The 21,603-nt window shown below is 37.8% G+C and overlaps 1 protein-coding gene across 2 annotated transcripts; it reads right to left on the bottom strand.

Moving 5' to 3' along the window:
* Window positions 1-1,543: 1,543 nt before the first annotated feature.
* On the bottom strand, window positions 1,544-19,703 carry NFAM1 (NFAT activating protein with ITAM motif 1). Of its 2 annotated transcripts, none has more exons than XM_020787918.3 (6): window positions 19,534-19,703; window positions 17,142-17,483; window positions 12,744-12,856; window positions 10,774-10,875; window positions 7,590-7,676; window positions 1,544-3,112 (listed from the first exon to the last, which is right to left on the bottom strand). In XM_020787918.3, exons 1-6 carry the CDS (start codon window positions 19,586-19,588, stop codon window positions 3,035-3,037), a joined length of 777 nt encoding a protein of 258 aa, XP_020643577.3. In that variant the 5' UTR covers window positions 19,589-19,703; the 3' UTR covers window positions 1,544-3,034. The 2 variants fall into 2 exon arrangements, with proteins under 2 accessions (XP_020643577.3, XP_078232245.1); XM_078376119.1 differs by having other exon boundaries at window positions 17,142-17,480.
* Window positions 19,704-21,603: the final 1,900 nt, after the last annotated feature.

Genomic DNA, 21,603 nt, shown 5'->3' with positions numbered 1-21,603 from the left:
AGTGTTTATTTGCTGGTCTTTCAAATCATGTGATTTCAAGTGCTCTGTCCGAAAAATAGGCACATTTAACAAAAATTCATTAGTTTAAGTATTTTTATCCTGCTCCTCAGCTGAACAGGATCCTATGCCAGCAAAGGTAAGATCAAACAAGACAATTCTCTCTACAAACATACAGTGTGTTTTTTTTAAATTAAAGTTAAATGTTGATTACTATTTTTAGGAGAAATCAACCAAGGGTTATAATTTGGTTATCCCTGTTACCCCAGTTAATTTGTGGTGACTGAAAAACAAAAAATTATTTTCCTTGGCCAACAGGCACAAACCACTGTTTAGAAGAGGGGTTTCTTGTTTTATTTTAGTTTGAAAGTGTCATAAGATAATAGTCTTTAAGACCATTCTACTTTAAACATAAACACCTCTTGTGACCATAACAGTTGAGTCACAAAATGCAGTATACTGTCTAAAAGTGAAAGAAATTGGCAGGTCAGCTTTAATTTATTGTATTTATAGATGTCTAGGTGAAATGATTTTGAAACTTAAATCTGAAACATTTTTGCACAAGCTATTTTATTGATTACTTATACTGTACTAGGTTAGCCGATATATGTGTTTGAACAGGGGTTTTTTCCTTATAAAGGAAGACTTCCTGAAAATATATCAATATATTCTATCATTTGTGAGATTATATCCCATTACAGCTTTTCCCACTTTTTTGTTGACTATGATGGCTACTCCATTCCATCTACGGGATTCTTGCCCACAATCGTGGATATGATAATCATTTGAATTGAATTCGCCCATTCCTGTCCATTTTAGTTCACTGACGCCCAGGATGTCAATGTTTATTCTTGCCATCTCCTGTTTGACCACATCCAACTTACCAAGGTTCATAGATCTTACATTCCAGGTTCCTATGCAGTATTTTTCTTTGCAGCATTTGACTTTCATTTCACTTCCAGGCATGTCCGCAGCTGAGCGTCCTTTCGGCTTTGGCCCAACCACTTCATTAGCTCTGGAGCTACTTGTACTTTTCCTCTGCTCTTCCTCAGTAGCATGTTGGACATCTTTCGACCTGAAGGGCCTATTTTCCAGTGTCATATCTTTTAGCCTTTTGTTTCTGTTCATGGGGTATTCTTGGCAAAGCTATTGGAGTGGCTTGCCAATTCCTCCTCCAGGTGGCTTGTGTTTAGTCGGAACTCTCCACTATGACCTGTCAGTCTTGGGTGTCCCTGCATGGCATAGCGCATAGCTTCTCTGAGTTACTCAAGCCTCTTCACCACAACAAGGCAGCAATCCATGAAGAGGACTACCAACCTTTTATTCCATAGCCACCATTTTTAGCCTTGTATAATACTGGTTTTGAGTTCAATTTGATTAATATGTTTTGGCTGTTTTATGCTCTTTGATTGCTGTGAACCACCCAGAATAGCCATCAGTCAGATGGTTGGTATATAAATCAATCAATCAAACAAACAAACAAACAAATTAATTAATTAATTAATTAAGAAAGGTACCTTTGTGGTAAAAATTCCAAAAACCAGGCTTCATTTTTATTTTTTATTTATAAAAAGCATAACAAAACATAAAACAATACAAAATCTAAGAAGAAACTAATAACACAGAATTTCAAACAGTTGTATCAAAAGTGCTCCAGCAGTCAATTCTCCTCCCTTCATGGAGTTGCATTCTGCTTCCAAAATTGTAATCAGTGTTCTGAAAGTGTGCTTCCCATCCTCTTTATTAACACAAAATCAGATTCTCCCCAAGTGTTTACAAAAGTATACTTTTTAAACAATTCCTTCTTTAATATTACACATTAGCTTATCATTAATATATTCCATGCTTCTTTATACCATTTATTTAATTGAAATCATACTTTATTTTTCAATTCTCAACAATCATTAATCTTCCTGTTTTATTTCCTCTTTATTCCCCATCTTTTCTATGCAATGTTTTATTCTAATAATTTGTTTATCTCTTAATAAATTCTCCAAAATTCTTAAATTTGCTTGAAAATTCTCCATCACTGGGTGTAGTGGAGAAATTGTTGGACTGAGTATTTTTCTATACTTATTCCAAATTAATAACATAGTTTTAAAGAAGGGGCATTCAATTTCTTTAGCTCTACTCTTAAGACTGTCCAAAGGAATCTTCTCAAAATTCAAACTTAATTCTGATGATTCCATATCCCACCATATTCTTTTATTGGAGGTAATTTTCCATGTACAAAACAAGGCCTCATAATATTTTCATTTGTCTAAGGAAAGTAATGCCCAGCCTTTTTTTGTACAAGGATTGCACTACTATTTTCTCTTACATGTAATACATATATACTTCTTGAATTTCACAGTGGTACAATATACTGTTAGTGGAGATTTAGTTGTAAGTACTGTTCTAGACATTAAAAAAAAGCAAAGCATGCTGCTTATATACTGCCCCATAGTGCTTCAAGCACTCTCTGGGCAGTTTACTATTTAATTATGCAGGGTGTACATTGCCCCCCCCCCAGCATGATGGGTACACAGTTTACCAATTTTGAAAGGATGGAAGGCTGAGTAACCTTGAGCTGAATACCTGGAATTGAACCCTGGTTGTGAGCAGAGTTTAACAACTGCACCATGAAGTTCCTAAATGAACTTCCTCTAGAACTGAGGTTACAGATAATTTTGACAAGCTGAAAAGATTCCAGGTTTTCTACCAAATCTTCCACCTGGTTTCACATTGTCATGTTGTTGTTGTTGTTGTTGTTGTTGTTGTTGTTGTTGTTGTTGTTGTTGTTGTTGTTGTTGTTGTTGTTTCATTAGCTGGTTCAGTTTACCTGAAAGAAATAATGTCACAGAGATGGATTTGGTAGGCTGAGTAGGAACAATATTGGGCTGTTCCAGGTGCATTTGCAGGTTACTGTTCTGTCACAAAATCGGTGAATCATTTTGCTTCTACCACAGTGTGCTTGTGTCATGTGTAATGACTGTAGGAGTCCAGATAGTTGCTTTGAACTGAAGGAATACAGAATTGTGTAGTGCAATCTTTTTCATTAGATGTTCTCATACAAATCTGTGATATTGTTCTCATAGATGTCCTGGATTCCTCCTTGTGTTTCCTGCTGGCACATCTAGATTTTATAAAAACAAAAAGAAATTTAAATTCACTATGTGGATCATAACCTGCCTGCACATAGTGATAAAGATTATTTATATGAAATAGGAGTCCTCATAAAAATATAATCTTTGCCACAACCATCAATAGGGATGTTGACAATGAGAATTTTTCTGCTCGATTTGTTTCAGGTTCTTTGGTGAGACTGGTTGTTTTGTTTTCATGTCTTTTGTGTTCCTGTCCTTTTCTTAAACACAGAAGGGACCAGTTCATTTCAGTTCTTTCACTTTGTTTTTCCCCATTTGTATTCCACCTGGTGGTAGTCAAAAAGCCCTGAAGAATCTATTAAAACTACGTGAAAAGGGAATAAGACAAAAGACCACCATCTATTGCAAAAAAAGCCAACAACAGTGCATAAGAAAGAGTACTTTATATTATTATCATATTCTTCACTAATTAATTCATCATTAGACAACATTACAAATGTGAAATAAAATACATCATCACCACCAGATCTTTGTAGGTAGTACCACAACTCTACCACATTCTTCTTTATCATAATCATCATCATTATCAATTATCATAGCAGCATGGTTTCTTGGCACTGTGGCAAGGAAAATGCCCCTCTGCATCAGCTATTCTCCAGCCTCCTGGGCCAAAATTCTGAGTGTACTGTAAACTCCACCAAACTCATGGACATCCATTCTCCTCAAGCTTGGGTAAAGCCAATACAACTTTCTACTTGCTGCCTTCAGGAAGTAGGCGATGAGGGCAGTACACGAGGGGTCAGGATGGCCATCTCTGGAGTAGGATGATCAACAGGATAACATTTGTCCCTGGCACTGCCATCCCAATGCCAGGGGCAGAGTCTTGATGTCCCCACACAGCTCCCTGGGCCACCTTGGTAAATGTTCCCCTCAACATTTAGTCTAGTCGTGTCTGACTCTAGGGGGCAGTGCTCATCCCCATTTCCAAGCCATAGAGCTAGCATTTGTCCGAAGAAAGTTTCCGTGGTTATATGGCCAGTGTGACCCGGGCCACACAGAATAGCAAACTCCTATCTGCTATAGAAATATTTACTCCTCCCATGCAAGGTCATTTTACCAGCACCACCATTACCATCATGAACACCACAGGTCTACCACTTATTGTCTCTCCTTAACCCTGACCAATACCGTTCACAGGTTGTGCCGAGTATACTAACTCATATACCACTAGCCTGACTTATAGCACAGCCCTAGGAACTAGCTTGCTCAGCTAGCCAGCAGCTCTCACCCACTTAGGCAGCCAATTCAGTGCCTAACAACCAGGCACCCACCCAGATAATCTGGAAAGAGTGGAAGAATTCAGAAAAATTCTAAGCCCAGAAGATGGATGACAATAACCATGCCAGCTAGGTGTCTCTTTCCACCACACAAAACGGAGAAAGCTGCCGACCCGCAATGCACAGAGGCCACCCAAAGATGTTCCACCAGCCAAGAAGATGCCTATCCCACCATCCCCAGTGCTTGATGGCTTAAGGCAACCAGCTGCTAATCTAAGAGCAAGGACCATATCCCACTCCCAAGGACTTCTAGAAGCCTCCAATCCGTGAAAATCCAAGAGCAGGCTGTTTTAGCTGGTCTGCATTGTTATAGAAATCATGTGCTATACTGAATGTGTTCACACAATAAGCAATACACCTCATAAATACTGTTCTTTATACTTTAGCCAATGATAAAAATCACTAATTTTAAAAAAATTTGTTTTATTCCAAATAGGTTTGTATTTCTAATAGAATATTTTATTCAGAAATAGTCTCCTGCAGTGGAGTTCTCTGTTGGGGATAAAATTACAAATAAATGCATAATAATAAACATAAAATATGACATCCTTTAAAACAACTGTACAATATGATAAATATTTATCAGCTACGCTGTGACCAGCATCTTGAGTACACGTTAACAATTTTTTAAAATTAAAGTTTAGCCATCGGATTGTGCAACACCTTACCATACGAGACCATGTTGGGTTCCTCCACTACCCCTTGCACAACAACTTGCTCAACAAAAACTATTGGATACTGTGGCGGACTGCCCAAGTCACGCCCGTGCGTCATATGGAGCTCTAGGGCAGGAGCCTATGGCAGGACAGGAGGGGTGGAGTCAAGAGAACACACACAGAGGACACTGGGGGAATGCAACAGATACCATCCTTGCACTAACTCTGAAGATGTATACTATAGATTACACATTTGTTTATATGTTTAATATAGTTCAGTAGTGTACTTTAGTTTTTAAAATGTTCAGAGCCCCAGTTGTCAACTTTTTCAGTTTAACTCTTCTGTTTATGTTAACCTTATCAAATGACAATTAAACCATTTTTTTCTTCTGATAGATGTAGAAATCTCAACCAGGTTTATGCCTTTCTGTGAACATGGCAACAACCAGCAAGAACAACACAGGTGCTCCCTTTTGCTCTGATGTGTGTGCTGTAGAACCCATTTCTGTACATGTTTTTGTGAAGTAGAAACAGCCACATGTTTCTAATTCACAGATACATTTTTGTGATTGTGCTGAGCTGCAGTTAACTCTGCATCTGTTAGTTCCAGAAACAACCAGCATCCAAATTGGCCCCAAGAGCAATACATACATAATCTGGAAATTAAGCAGCTGGCATTCCAATTGGTCTCATTGAGAGCAATGCTATGGCAACGTTTATATATTTTCAGAGCCAAATATAGAAGTGGGACACCAGAAAAATGATACTAAACCCTAAATAGTCTTCTTTCTAACTTGATATGAAGAATTATCTTCTAATGAAATAAGTTTCATTTTGGAAGAAATTAAATAGAGTAGGTTCTGATTATTCATGTGGTCTAATATATGAAAAGTATATTGCTTATTAAAAGTATAGTATTAGACCATTAGTTAATGCTGTGAATGTTAGTGTGAGGAGGACGACAGGAAGAACCAGGTTTCTGTTGGCAGGGCATTATGCCTCTCCCCAGGGATAATGGAGTTCATAACTTCAAATTTACCTGTTGATGGGGGATGGGGGGACTTTGACTGTCCCTGAAGAAATAAAAGCCGTTAAAGAAACAGAATAAGGAGTTGTGCCAGGGAAGGGAGAATATGCAGAGTGAAGGGCAACCCTTAGAGGACAAAAGGAGGAAGAAGATTTAAAGCAGGAAGAAAATCTGGGAAAAGAAGAGGGACCAGATGAGGTGTTGGATGGAAGGACTGATAGCAGAGGCACAGTTAATTAATGGAAGGACAGAGGAAGTGAAATTATTATTTTTGCCTGTGCTAAACCATCACTGATGCACTGAGTTACTTAGATTATATTTTTAAAAAATTATTTGCCTTTGGTTAGTGCCTATTGAGAAACTGCCTGCTGCCAGTTTCAATTGTTACTTCACACGAAGGCAAAGAAAGAAAATTAAATTTAATCTAAGTGATTCAGGGCTACAGCAATGGTCTAGCAGAGTAAAAAAAAATTCCCTATCCCTCTGCAGAGGAGCAGGAGAAGTGTTAAATTTGCCAACATCCTGAAATGGCTTGCATATTAAGCCACTTCACAATGCTGGAAACTGACACTGGAAGGAGCTTTGGCAGGTTAGACAACTACAAGGCTTGATTTCAGTCCATTCCCAGCAATGGCAAGCACTAGGAACAGACTATACTAGAGCACACTAGCCCACAGCAGTTGGTCTGCTCTAGTGATTACTTCTCCATTCTGAAGGAAATCAACCCTGAGTGCTCTCTGGAAGGACAGATCCTGAAGCTGAGGCTCCAATACTTTGGCCATCTCATGAGAAGAGAAGACTCCCTGGAAAAGACGCTGATGTTGGGAAAGTGTGAAGGCAAGAGAAGAAGGGGACGACAGAGGACAAGATGGTTGGACAGTGTCAATGAAGTGACCAACATGAATTTGACCAAACTCCGTGGAAGACAGGAGGGCCTGGTGTGCTCTGGTCCATGGGGTCATGAAGAGTCGGACACAACTTAACGACTAAACAAGAAGAAGTGATTACTTCATGTGGCTGCCAGAAAAAAAGAGCAAACCAACCCACTCCTGCCATGCCAGTCTATCACTCAACAAAGAAGCATCCAGTGTCTTTTTGCAGAAGTATAGCCAGGTTCTATGAACAGAGATCTCCACTTGAATACTGGCACCATGGGTGAGAGCAGGAGATCGTGCAATACTGTGTCAGCCGAGCGTTACATTTTACTAGTATCCAAAAGTATCTTAGACATTGTATGCTAATCTATCACAGGACAATCAAACGTAAACACTTTTCTATCACCACATTTATTTGCCAGAGCAAGGAGAGATTATTGATTATCCTGATGCACCAATAGATAATGTCACTTCTCCTGCTCGAAGAAATACCCCAGAGTGCCAGTCCCTCAGGTTCCCTCACTGCTACAACTGAGAGCACAGTATTTTCTATAACAGCGGCTAATCTGAGAAAGAACCCTCCACAGAGCAAAGTTCAAAATGCCTCTTACCTTTGCTATAGGCATCTTTTTATGTGATGGGCTATTTGCATTTTTCTCAAAGGTCAAATAGATGTGAGATGGATGGGGTTCTAAATCCTGAAGAGGGAGAAATTAAGAGAAAGTATATGTCATCTTTGTACAATATTTAAGCCGTAAATACAAATTAAATCATTTCCAGCAATGCTTTTATTGTAAAAATTAGGGATCCCGTTCACACGCATATATATATATATATATATATATATATATATATATATATATATATATATATATATATATATATATATATATATATATATATATATATATATATATATATATATATATATATATATATATATATAGTCTCTCATATAATAACATTCTTGTAGAACAGAGCAAAATCCATTCATAGCCATAGTTCTAGATGGGATTTTGTGAAGATGATCAAATTTAGAAATTACGTACATGATTCATGAGATCAGTTTTGCAAGAACAGCCTGCAAGAACAGCAGACACTTCTTCTCATCAGTACTCAGAATAAGTGCTTCCATGATAATTCAGGGGTAAGGTAAAGGTAAAGGTTCCCCTTGACAGTCCAGTTGTGTCCAACTCCAGGGCACGGTGCTCATCCCCGTTTCCAAGCCATAGAGCCAGCGTTTGTCCAAAGACAGTTTCCGTGGTTATGTGGCCAGCGCGACTAGACATGGAATGTCGTTATCTTCTCACCAAGGTGGTACCTATTTATCTACTCGCATTTTTACATGCTTTCAAACTGCTAGGTTAGCAGGGGCTGGGACAAGCGATGGGAGCTCACTCCATCATGTGGATTCGATCTTACGACTGCTGGTCTTCTGACCTTGCAGCACAGAGGCTTCTGCAGTTTAACCCACAGCGCCACTACGTCCCTAATTTAGGGGTACTTGTAGGTAAATGTATATGGGATTACTTTCTGAATTATTTACACTCCCCGAAGTTTGGCAGACTAGGTTGCTGTAATGGAAAGTAAACAGAATATACTATTTTATGCCTTAATGTTTGCTACTGTCAACGGGCAATAGTAATACCACCACATGTAGATCGACACTTGCCATGATATCTGCAGACATACTGGAGACTCCGTTAGAACTATTTGCCAGCAAAGACAGTTCTCCAAATACCTGCAGATTTTAAATGATTCATTTATACTGATACAAAGGTGCAACTAACTAGCAGCACAATCCTATACATGTTCATGCAAAAGTAAATGCAACTTTCCAGTAAGCTTCACTTCTTGTAAATTTTTAGGTCAAGGATAATGGTTTAGATAGCAAAGTCAATAACAGATAAATTGTTTTTCTTTCTTTCTTTTCTTTTTCTTTCATTCTTTCATTCATTCATTCATTCTTTCTTTCTTTCTTTCTTTCTTTTTTTTTTGCAGAATCCTGCACAAAACTGCACTTTAGCAAAAGCTGAATTCCTGTGTTTTTCCTTTGTAAGGCAATAACTGCTCCTATGGGTAGATCTCAGATTCCTCCTATTTATCACGATGGAGACCTAGAGACTAAGAGAGAGAAAGCAGAGCTGCTCTTTCCATTCCCAGGAAGAAGAAAAATTAACCAAGAAATAGTATGTTTCCAATAACTTATTTCAATTAGAGCAATTTGTTCCCAAGCTACAGCTGTTCTCTGAGTATAGAGAAGTAGAAACTACTGTAAGTCTGAAAATGACCAGATGCAGAAAGATAAACATCTTGTCACTAAAAATGTATGTCAGAGTTATTGATGGTAAAAAATCTATCTCATGTCCCCCAAATTACAGAGAAGAGGACTTTTCCTTGCAAGTTTATGGCAACTGGGTAGGTTGCCGTGGTCATGGTGGCTGTTCCCTGGCAACAGGAAGATGACAGGATTGTTAGCAAGGAGGACTGACAGGCGGCATTAACAATAGCTCTGGAAATGTTCAGAATCGGAATAGAGCATCAAATCAGCAATACCACGAAAATAAAAGAGCAAGTGGGCATTGTCTCAGTTTCTTACTGTTTATTTCAATCCAAAGTGTGGCCCAGCCTTTCCCTTCCTACTGTATCAAGAGTAGAAGAGGAGGAAGATTGCAAAGCAACAATACATAAAGAGAACCAAGCACAACTGTCAGCAGAGTTTGGACTTGAGGAGCTGGTTTAATAACTTGATGAAGCCTTCATCATGGATACTCATGTCACCCCAGAAGGCAGTGTCCTACTTTACCAAAGTTGTTCCTGTCTTTGAAAGGTTGCCCAGTCCAAGCCCAAATGTAATTTTCTACATAAAATTATAGCAATGATTTCTACATATGCATCTCTATATATACATTAGTATAAACCATATGCTAATCAGTGTTCTTTCTGTTGGCAATGCCTGCGTTCCTATTCACTCTGCACAGAGTGAAGTTTTTCAGACACAGAATTTGTTCCACCTTAAGATCCAGGTGGTACACTGATCTTACTGGAAATTTCCCTTATATCCACACAACATTCCTTTTTATCTTTCTTATATTATTTTTGTCTCCATGAGTTCCTGCATCTTCACCTGCCCCCGAACCCCCATTTACTTCTTGTAACATTTTTGTCCTGGGACAGAATTTAGCACTATGGCACTTCCCATATGCAGTGATAAATATGGTGGGAGCATTCTGGTCTGGTATTTTTGTCAGACTAGCACTACAGCTATGCTACCAGACTGCATGAGTGAAAGAAAAAAGAAGTGAAAGTTGACAAAATCATTCCACAAGCAGGAAGATGCTGAATGACAGAGGAAGAAGAGGTGGAGAAGGAATCAGAGACTAAGGACTCAGTCATGGTTGCCAAAAGAACCCCAGTTATACCGTTTTTGCCATTATTGGATTGTTTCAAAATTTCCTGTGCACACAATGCACATCTAACATTGATTCATTTGCCCTGGCAATTGGTTTATTTCCTCCTCACTGGGACAGTTGCTTTAAAATGTGCTGGTTATGTATTGCATCTTTCCTTATGAGTGAATGTTGCTGTTGATTTATTTCTATTGCAAAATGGTCAGGTTTTTGGGTGCTTGTACCTTTAAAAATATTTTTAAAATTGATATTGACAAATCACTAATAATAGCCACTACAGCTATAAAAACAACATGTATGCATTGCTCAGAAGGAGACAGCCTTCCCTTAGCCAGTTAAAAAATAAATAGTCATATTGGAGACAGTTAAAGCTGCAATTACTCACAGTGTACATAGGGTCAGGAAGTTCTAAGTGGCTCGAAGCATGTTGAGTCACTGGATTCTGATCTGGGCACTTCTTGACACGGCTTTTCCAAGGCCACACCATCTTTTCATGAGAATTGAATAAATGGGAGGAAATAGCTCCAAATTAGAACAATGTTCACAAGACCCATTTTCCTCTACTTTAATTCCTTCCCTCCTAAGTTGTTCCACATATTTCAGTGGGATAAGAGGCGATTTTTCAGATCTATGTGTACTGTGTGTCTTACAGAAAGCATCAATGAAGGCATTCCAGTGTTCTATTATCCATTCCACTCATCACAAATGTGAGTGACAGCCATGTCCAGGAGGTCAATAATGCTTATGGGGCTGGCACTGTCTATATCTTTACTTTTATATCAATATATTTATTTATTGAAAATATTTTACTCCACCTTTCTCCTTAAAAGGACCCAAGGTGGATTACAACAATTAAAAACAATGTTTAAAAGCTAAAAATTCTGAGTATACAAATATTTTAAAAGAATCAAACAAGTATATTAAAAATCGTCAATAAAATAATAGTAAAAACACATTTAAAAAAACACAGAGCTACAACCCATAAAAAAACACTTCTCAGGCTGCCAGTCACTAAGAAAAAGCCTACCTGAAAAGAAAAGTCACTAAGGAAAAGCCTATCTGAAGAGAAAGGTTCAACCTCCCCATGTGATCATTTATGTTTAATAGATATGATAAGCCTGCCATGTCCACTCTCTCAGAGAAACAGTGTTCTCTTCCAGAGAACAGTGACCTATAGACATTGTCCTGGATCTCCCACCCACAGAAAAAGGAGAATGTGAACACTTACAATCTCAGCAAAGAACACAAAAATCATGTATTTCTTATCACTGCTCAAACAACAACAAACACCTAATCAGAATAGATTCTAAGTACAGTAGAATGGCAAGCTTAAATAACTGACTCAGAATGTTATAAATGGATTCCTGATAACAAGCATAATTGCCTTGACATAGATGGAAACGCATCTGCAAAGATGGTGCTTGTTGTGACATACAGACCTCATGCAAGCACTAACCTGCTCATGTGAAGGGCTAAAAGCATGAGACTTAAGCAAACATGCAAGATACATGTATGCTTACATACAGTGAAACATCCACACAAACCTAGGATGTAAGCTATATATTTGTGCATTAAGCCCAAGATCTGCAGAGGGTTTTGTGATAATGCTAGCCTGGATGCAATTATGGAGCTCTCATAATTGGGAACTCTTAAACACACAGCCCCAAACAAGCAGCATAACTATGTTCAGCTTAACATGGTTAAAAACACATCAACAAAATGTTAAAATGCAATACAGCACTCAATATAGAAATGTTCATGATGCTACTATTTTCATGGAAATGTTCAGGAGCAGTGGTTTAATGTACACCCACATCCCTACCCTACATGTGGTTCAGGTAAACATCATCTAAAAAGAAAGCTTTCCCTCCGTCCCCCTTCAAAAAAATTATTTGGATCCAGGATCTGTCTCCTGTGGATATAAAGATTCCAATTGTGGAAAACACCATACGCACATACGGTTCATCCCTTATGCAGGCTCACCCAGCCCTCTTTGTAGCTTTTTCAAGGAACTGGAGTTGTTTCCATGGGGAAAAGAGGAAAAGGAAATCCATTTCTTCTCAGTCTAGTTGCATGTGCCTACATCTGGGTCCAGCCCTATTAACTTCATTTACATGCAAATTTATGCAAAATGTCTTTATCAGTTCATTGACTTAATTGATTATTTTAATCAACTAAAATTAGTGAGATCCATCAACAAAGATTATGATGGCTTTCATCCTAACTGATGGGACAAATTGAAACATTCAGCACCAAACACAAGGTGAATGTTTATTCTGCAAACTTTTTGCATCTACTAGCATGCACAGCATGGAGTAAAGAAAGCAAAGAAAGAAAATATTTTTTTTAACTTGCCTTTCTCTTCCAGAGCAGCAAGATTGTTCCCACAATGGTCAAAATAGCTAAAATAATGATAATGGTGATGAGAATCATCTGTAAAGTATCAGATGGTTCTATGTATCCTCTGTCTGAAAGAAAAGGAACAAGAAGAAAGTCAAATATCCAAATCTCAAGCAGAGTTTGGCTGCGGTCTCACTAGCAAACTTTTTCTTAGTTACTCTTCATGAATTTTGATCTTTTGTTTTTGGGTTCAGATGACACATGGGCCATTATTGATTCTTTTGTTCTTCCTCCATGTTATCTCCATATAAAATCTAGTCCGCTGGAAGGCTACTACTCTATTTGTTTCACATTTCATCATGCAGTAAAACCGACATTTCATTGAGTGTGTACTACTATATAAGTTCATTTCCTTTACATCTGACATGCGGTCCCACCTCCCATATCTGCTGTTGTTTGACTCCCTTAATTTCAAAAATTAAATTTTCAAATGGGGATGTCAGCAGGTTGGTATGTTTATGTCAAATATGGCTTGAAGTACTTAAGGAGGGCTTTTTTTAGCCTGCCACCCACAGCATGCTTCTAGAAGGTGGTGCTAAGAAGGCAATGCGCTTTTGAGATATTCTCACAGCATGGGCAATTTACCGACACACTAATGTATCCACACATTTTTTTTAAAAAGGGGGAAGAGGGGCAGAGAAATGCACAGAAAATGAAGGGGAATATGTCTCACTTGAGGGGTGTAGATAAATGTACTGCATCTAATTTACCCTTAAAAGGCAGAACAGTTAAAAAAACACATGAACCACTATTACAGATATATGCCACGTGACCACAGAAAGCAGAAGACATGAGAAAAAGGGGGGATTTCTTTTGTGTGAGTGCAGCCTTTGACAGCTAATGTTAGTTCTTTAAAAGTCTATAGCATTAACATTAATAAATGTGTTAGATGTAATGACAAGAAAATTCACAGGGAATCTAATAGGTACAACCATTTAGATTGATAGTGTTATTTAGGAGTAGGAGTAGTAGAAATCATTATCATAATCTAAGTTCAATAAATTTGAGAAGTCCTAGAACTGAGAGACCTCTAAAAACAGCAATACCCCCAAACTGATGAGTACTTCCGCTCATTTAATCCACCCACAATGTGAAAGATGTGGTTCTCTTTTTGTTGTCAAGATTTCTGCTCCCATCAGCTCTAGCTTACATAGCCAGTGCTAGAGGTTTATGAGAGCTGTAGTATAATAATAATATCTTATAAACTATGTTCCCCATCCCTGCTCTGTAGTGTCCCTCAAGCGCAGTCCAGTGGAAACATTAATGACTTCCTAGGTACTTCGACCTTCCCCCTCCAACTTATTTTTCCAGAAATTGCTGTCAAGAGGCATATGGCCTCTGATGAGGAGAGTAACATGGAGCAATTATGAATAGTCAGCACTGATAGTCTTTGTTAGGAAACTACGAGGTTTGTAATAAGAGAAATTGACATATTGGCCTGGATGTGTAAAGGAAGTTGTTAATCAACCATATTGTACAGCTGTGCATAAAGCTAAGTCATGCTGACTAAGCAGAAGGCTGATGTAATTAATACGAGATCAGCTGAGATGAGTTAATGTTACCTAATTGGTCATATATACTATATAATGTACAGAAGAACACACATGTTGTGTGGAAAGTGTGCACACTCCTTCACGCATGCATGCAAGCACAAGGGGGTGCCCTGCCTTTCTCAGCTGGTGTGTGGGGTTAAAAAGGCTGGGGACTCCTGTTTATGCAGTTGAGTTGCCAAATTTCTGATTTGGGTTATCTGATACCAATTAGTTGCTATATACCTAGTTTTCTCCTGGAGCTGTCCGATTGTAATAGGTTTTCCTTGTATAAACAAGTCTCTCATTCTATACATTCCTCTCTCTTTCCATTGTTTAAATTTTGCATATTTATCTTGAAATTTAAATTTAGGGTGTTCTAATATAGGACATAATGGAGATATAGGGGGGAGCGAAGATTATCATATATTTCCTCCATATCCAGAGTAATTCTTTAGTAAAAGGATTCCGTATTTGTTTCTCATTTTTCAAGATTCTTTCTTTATATAAATATATGTCCAATGACCTTCCTTGTTCTTATTTCTCCATTCTTGCCCATTCAGGAGTCTCGCAATCTTGTATAAGTTTGATTATTTGAGCCATTTGAAAAGCTTCATAATATTTTAGTAAATATGGTATCGCTAGCCCTCCATTTCTACTTGGGCCATACTTAATTGTGTTTATAAATCTCGGGGATTTACTTTTCCCTGCAATAAATATTTTCCAAAATGTTTTGCCATTGTTTTATATTTCTAGTTTCCAATTGTAGAGGAATATTTTGAAATAGAAATAGAAGTTTTGGTAGGATATGAGCTTTTAATATTGCAATTCTTCCCAAAAATGTTAGATTTAATATTTTCCATTTTTTTTCCTTTATAGAACTAAATACTTTTTTATCGTTCCTATAGACTAGTTACCTTATATTTTTGTTATCCAAATCCCCAAATATTTGAAACTTGAATAACATAGGTCTAAACCTGTTCTTTTCTTGATTTCTTTTTCTTCTAGGATAGGAATATTTATGCATAGCAATTTAGATTTATCATAATTAATTTTTAATCCTGTACAACATTTGAATTCTTCCAGTATTTGTTTCAATGTTTCTATACTTTCCATTGAAGATTCTAGGAATAAAAGTATATCATCAGCATATAAATTAATTTTATGCTGTTTATTTCTAACCATTATTCCACTAATATTAATATTTTTTTCTAATAAGTGCCACAAGTGGTTCTATGGCCAGTGCAAATATTAATGGAGACAATGGGTCTCCTTGTCTTGTTCCTCTATATAATTCAAGTTTTTCAGATTCAGTTCTGTTTATTATTATTGAATCCTTGCCTCTTCATATAGCTTTATTAGAACGTGGATAAATGTTCCACCCATATTCATTTTTTCTAATAATTTGAACATAAACTGCCATTCCATGTGGTCAAAAGCTTTGAGGGCATTTAATGAGAATATTGCTGCCTTCGGGTTTTTTCCTGATGCAACACATATAATATTTAATATCTTATGAATCACATCCGACATTTGTCTCCCTGGCATAAATCCGTATTGGTCTCCGTGAATATAATTTGTAATTAAGCTATTTACTCTTTGTGCAATGACAGATGAGAATATTTTGGATTCTGCTTCAAAACAGTAGTTTAAGACCAAACTGTCATCAGAGAGACCTTAAGAATATGTTTTTAAGTGTTTATTTCATTAAATGCCAGAAGATCCTCTTCTATTAAGTATTGCAGCTAATCTGACTTTTCAAGATTATGATCACTTTTCATTGATCGGGTTCTGGAGTGCTAGCTTCTGATGTTTCTTCCTAGTCTTCTTTCTCATCTGGTTAAATTGTGCCTGTCTTGTCCTTACTGATTTTTCAACCACTATTTCCAAATGTACCACACATTGCCAGCAATTCCAGTTAGTTGCCAATTTCTGATCCTCCTTACCAAACTCCTCACTAAATAACATATCTTAGATTTTCACAAGATTTTATTTTACCGGTCATGTGACTACCGGTAGTTCTTCAGCAGATGCAAATCTAAAGAAAATCATGTTGAATTTCATTGAAATAAATAAGCTACATTAGCTGTTATTAATTCATGTCTCATATTCCAATATTTCAATAGTGTAGGTTTAGATTTGTGCTTTGACTTAATTGGATTTCGTTGGGCAAAATGTTGAGTGCTCACCACTTCCTGATGTAACTGGTGCCTTTGTTATACTGCTCTAACAGTTAAGTTTTTTTTTCCTGATATTCAGCCTAAATCTGGCTTCCTGTAGCTTGAGCCCATTGTTACATGCCCACCTTTCTTTTTCCACTGACAAAGAATTTATTTCTCAAGCCTCAATAACTCATTTGACCAGAGATGATAATGGGACAGAAAATTTAGCCCTAAGAAATTTATTATGATATAAGCATTTATGGACTGGAGTCACTGATGAATTATGTCTCATTCTCTGAATTGAAGCGATTGCTTGTGTTCGTACAGTTTTCTTATTTTGCCACTTCCTAATTTTTCTGATTGTCACTTTGATTCTTACATTGTCTTTCTTTTATATATCATGCAACCAGGCTGTCCAGAAAGTTTATCACTACGCAACCCATCTGCTGAAAATATGCATGAATTGAAAAATAAATGAAACAATATTGTCTGGAAAAACCTATGTCATAATAAATGTGTTAGTTGAGGGTGCTTCAAGACTCTTTGTTGTAATTAGACACTATCTTTTTTAAATAAAAATATAATCTGTGCTCTTATAAAAGATACAAAAGCTCTAAATCCATTAATGAAAGACCTATCAGTCTAACTGTCATTCAACTTACCTCTAAAAAGTATAAATGTCCCATTTCCCCTTACTGTTGATGATTTCCATTTGACTTCACAGTAATAGGTGCCAGTAACAGAAGTATGGTCAATAGGTTCAATGCGAAGTCTGTAATTCTTTGTCCATGTTCTATTCACATTACACCCAGAAGGAATTTGTTGAGTATATAATTTGTGTTGTACAGTGATTTTGTTGCCTTCTTGGTCAATCCGATAATAATAAATTTCGAAGTCTGCATATTCAGGTTTACAAGCCATGGTAGCCGTGCAGTTTGTAATAATGGGTTCATTGCCAAAACCAATCCGGATTAAAGATTCGTCTTGTACATTAAGAGACCCTGCTAGATTTAAAAAATGTAATTATTAATTGCATTCTTTTGTTTTGTTTTTATAATAGTACCTAAAATCGACAAAAACAGAACATTAAATGGGTGCTTTTATCTCTACCTCATAAAAAATTGGCCTGGATCTAGGAGCAGAGCAAATATTACAACATGTAAATTCATGAAGTATGAACAAGGTGGCAACAAACTGAGTAATTTATATAGTAAAATAGTATCATTAACCTAGCCACCTGTCACTTTTCTTCTTACAGGCCAGAGTAGGGTATGGAAACACAGCTTCTATTTGTGCATTTACTGTACTTCTGACAGTGAGTAGAAAGTTAAGAGTGAAACAAAGCCTACTAACCTGAAAATAGATAATGGCAAGGTTTATTTGTGGATTAATATATGCATAAAAAGACATCATTACCATGAAATGTTCAGCTTAACCGTCACTATTGTACATACTATTTGCTTGTGCAAAGGGGCTAAAGTGTTGTTCTCATGTGGAAATGATACATGCTGAGGAAAAGTGTGAATCAGCTTATTCTGTTGTCTTAATTCAGATACAGTACCACAAATTCAGTTGGATGTGTACTGATCACAAATCAGTCTGGAGCATGCCCAGTGAGATACAGCAGTACAAAGAGATAATTAAACAGACAATGATCTTTACTGTCATTGACAGAGATTGTGCTGAATCACATGGGCTACTGCCTGAATTGAAATGGCAGATCTGCAGAGCTTTGAAATGTTCGCTGGAGGATTCAGTTTTCCAAAAAGTAACATTTCCAAGCTCTGCATATTTCAAACATTATGCAGAATCTGTTAGCAAATTACCATGCAAAATTATCCTCTGCGCAGCCACTGGCTTCCTTCTTCCTTCCCCCAACACTCTTCTGAAATTCTGGCTATGTGGAAAGCAATGGGCGGAAGTGGTGCAATAACTTAGCTTGCAGGAATATATTTATTACAGTCTGATGACAGAAAGGCAATGGGGATGAGAAGAGTATCTCAGACTGGCTGTTTGGTGCAGCCTGTCATCTATTCTTATCTCACATACAAGATGCACTAAGCAGGTTGACGCTCAGCATGTGTATTTCCCAGTGTTTCATGAGGCTGTGTGATAATGAGATGTGAGTCCCAGAGGCTGACTTCCTGTATATTTGCATAGAATTATAGATTTATACTGTGACCCTATGCACCCTATCTCAGATGACGTGTCCTATGAGACATGCATAGGATTGAAGCCTTAAGTGTATAGGTATTGTACAGGACTGAACCCTTATATATAGAACTGAAAACTCATGAGGAACTGTTTCCCACCTCTACTCCCATCTGAAATGCTTAAGGTTCCCTTTCTTTGTTTGTTTTTAAGTAAGTAAATAAATAAATAAGTAAATAATATTTTACCCCACCTTTTTCCTGAAAAGGACCCAAGGCAATTTACTGTAAGGTTTCAGTCCTATACATGCACCAGGCACCTTTCCCCACTTCTAGCAATAAAAATACAATAAAGTTGAACACCTAATTGTTTTGTGCCTTTCCATGATACTCTGCATCTGCTGTCTGAAGCGACTGCTTTATTCTGCTAGTCTTCACTTTCCCCAATGCGGTAGATTCCAGATAGTTTGGATTACAAATCCCCTCAAACCAAGCTAACATGGTCTATAGGGTGACGGGAGTTTTAAGGTACCAAGCTGACAAAGGATAATGCATGCATGCACAAAAAGCACTATAGAAATACTGGATATTGTTTATGGCTAGGAAAGGTTCTTCAGGTTTTAAGGTGGCAAGGGGAAGGGGGGAGAGAAGGCCAGTCCCAAGATTCCACACTGGCAGGCATCCTAATAATTTTGTCATAGTTAGCAGTTTAAAAAATTAGCACAGATTAGGAGGTTTGGCAGGTGGAAGACAGATGACTAAAAACAAGAGAAACACATACATATACATTAAGGGCCAGAAAGTTATCAACTGTTGAATTAAGAGACTAGTTAAAATACATTTACAACTTGAGAGAATGGAAGAATAGACAGAGAAAAGAGAATAACACTTTTTTCCTTTTTACCTTTGCATTGAAAAGTCCAGAGAAGCGAGATAAAGAAATACAGACCAAAGGCCATGGTAGTGCCTGAACAGAGATTTTTGGTGAAGAGCCTTCGGGTTTTAAGAAAAAGGGTTCTTCTTAAGAAATGGCTTCTCTCTCTCTCTTCCTGTTTCTTGAGGGAGGAGGGACAACTTTAGGAGGAACAGACAATATAGCAGTTTGTTCCCTCTTCACGCATTTCTACTTCTTGAGCCATTTCTACTGAAGGGGAGGGGGAAGAGACCTACATAGGGCATCAAATAAGATGCCTTCTTTTAGAAAAATTCCCTCCATGGTTTCCTTGGTCTTCATAGTTTTATCAGCTGGAACTTTTAGATGGTTCAGTGGCCTTAGCATTGCTATCTGATGGTTGGAAGACAAAGAGGGTGTCCACATTTATGTATAGATATGGATTATTGATGGCTTGGTTTGGATCAGGAAAAAAATAACTTGTCTGTTGTGTTTCTACTTAGATCAAGCCATCCTTCCCCTTTAAGGGGAATGTTGTACATCATTCTGGCCCAGTGGTACGGCATGCATTCTTTGTTTTGTTGCTCAGCCTGTTTTGATTGGAGATAGCAGCCTCCAGCAGCCTCAGCTTCCAACTGCTATCATGCTATTCACTACTAAAAATCTCCCCCAGCTGGTGACATCCTCAACTTCCTGCAGGCGGAACTATTCTAAGGGGAATTCAGCTATTGGCCAACTGTAAGGTGGAGAGTCACTTTGGCAGTGTCCAGAAGGATGTACTGTCCGTCTCTCAAGTCATGAAAGAAGCAGAAAAGACAGGAGTCATTGAAAGTGGGTTGCAACAGCTGGAAATAAAAGAAGAGGGTGATAATCAGGCAGGAAAGGCGGAGAATAAAAAGGGGAAAGAGGAAGAGAGAGAAAGGCAGAAATGTATTGGGGAAAAGAGGAAAGAGAGGAGAGAAGAAAAGAGCTAGTGGAATTGATTCAGGAGGATCCCTGGACGGAAGAGTGGGTGGAATTTTGAGTTCCTCGTGAGTACGCAGAGAGAGAATGGAAAAGACAGATCTACAGAAAGCCACCTTATTGGGACTTAACTGAGGAGAAGAAACAGAAGAAGGAATGTAGAGCTTGAATAAAAAGAGAGGAACAAAGAAGGGAACAACAGAGACGTATAGTGAACCCTGGGAGATCCCATGGGCCCAGCCCTTTCAGACCCCGGAGGAGACAGAACCCGGGCTTGCCAAGGAAGGAGCCTCAAGGGGGCTCAGCTTACCCTCCTCAGGGTTGAAGCCAATGGATAACACACCGAAAATGTCGGGCATCAAACCAAAGTGGGCCCAAGAAGTTACCAGTTTTTCACCATTGTCTTATCATGGAGAGCTACCCAGTTTTAACAAGGTTAAGACTTATGATTTGATGTTGAATTTTGAAACAGATAAGCCAATTACAAATGATACTGATAACATGTTGGACAATAAACCAGTTTTATTTGAAGGCTCTGGTCTATTGGCTACTTCTTTCAACAAACACACAGAAAGGGAAGTAAGAGACCAGCAAATAGATAACACTGCCCTGTACACTAAAAGTGCAATAAAAATGCTAGATTAATTATTATGGCATCTCAGAAATGCATCTCCCTGCTGATGGTGTTAATGAAAAAGATGTATGAAGTCGCTGCATTGTGTGTGTTATGTGCCAGCAAATCACATCTGAATTACATTTATTGTATGCTGTCAAGTCAATTTTAACTAATAGTGACATTTTGGGGGTTTTTCTAGATAAAGTGGTTTAACATTCCCTTCTTCTGGGAGTTCCCTACGACTGTGCACTTAGCCCAAAGTTGCTTAGGCTAGCTTTTCTGAAATACACCGTGGGGAATGGAATTCCCAGCCTCTGACTCTGTAGCCTAACTCTAAAATAAATTAGATATTTCAGTGGTGATTTTATTAGTGCCACCACCATCTAACTGAGTTTCTATGGTCAAGCAGGGAATCCAACCCAGGTCTCTTGCCCATCATTCTATCCATTTCAGGACATTTAATATCAATTGCTGCACTATATGAAAGTTAAAAGGTGTTGTTC

The sequence above is a fragment of the Pogona vitticeps genome, chromosome 5 (genome assembly GCF_051106095.1).
Source record: "Pogona vitticeps strain Pit_001003342236 chromosome 5, PviZW2.1, whole genome shotgun sequence".
NCBI lineage: Eukaryota > Metazoa > Chordata > Lepidosauria > Squamata > Agamidae > Pogona > Pogona vitticeps.
Note: the sequence above shows the minus strand (reverse complement) of the source record. Positions and strands in the feature narration are given on the sequence as shown.

Bases quoted from the DNA above. Each gene is read 5' to 3' on its own strand.
- NFAM1 (XM_020787918.3), bottom strand. From the start codon at position 19,588: ATGGCCTTTGGTCTGTATTTCTTTATCTCGCTTCTCTGGACTTTTCAA. The intron at 7,677-10,773 runs GTGAGTAATTGC...CTCCCTCTTCAG, and splicing joins TTCCTGACCCTATGTACACT to GATTTAGAACCCCATCCATC. The intron at 3,113-7,589 runs GTAAGAGGCATT...TATAAAATCTAG, and splicing joins AAAAGATGCCTATAGCAAAG to ATGTGCCAGCAGGAAACACA.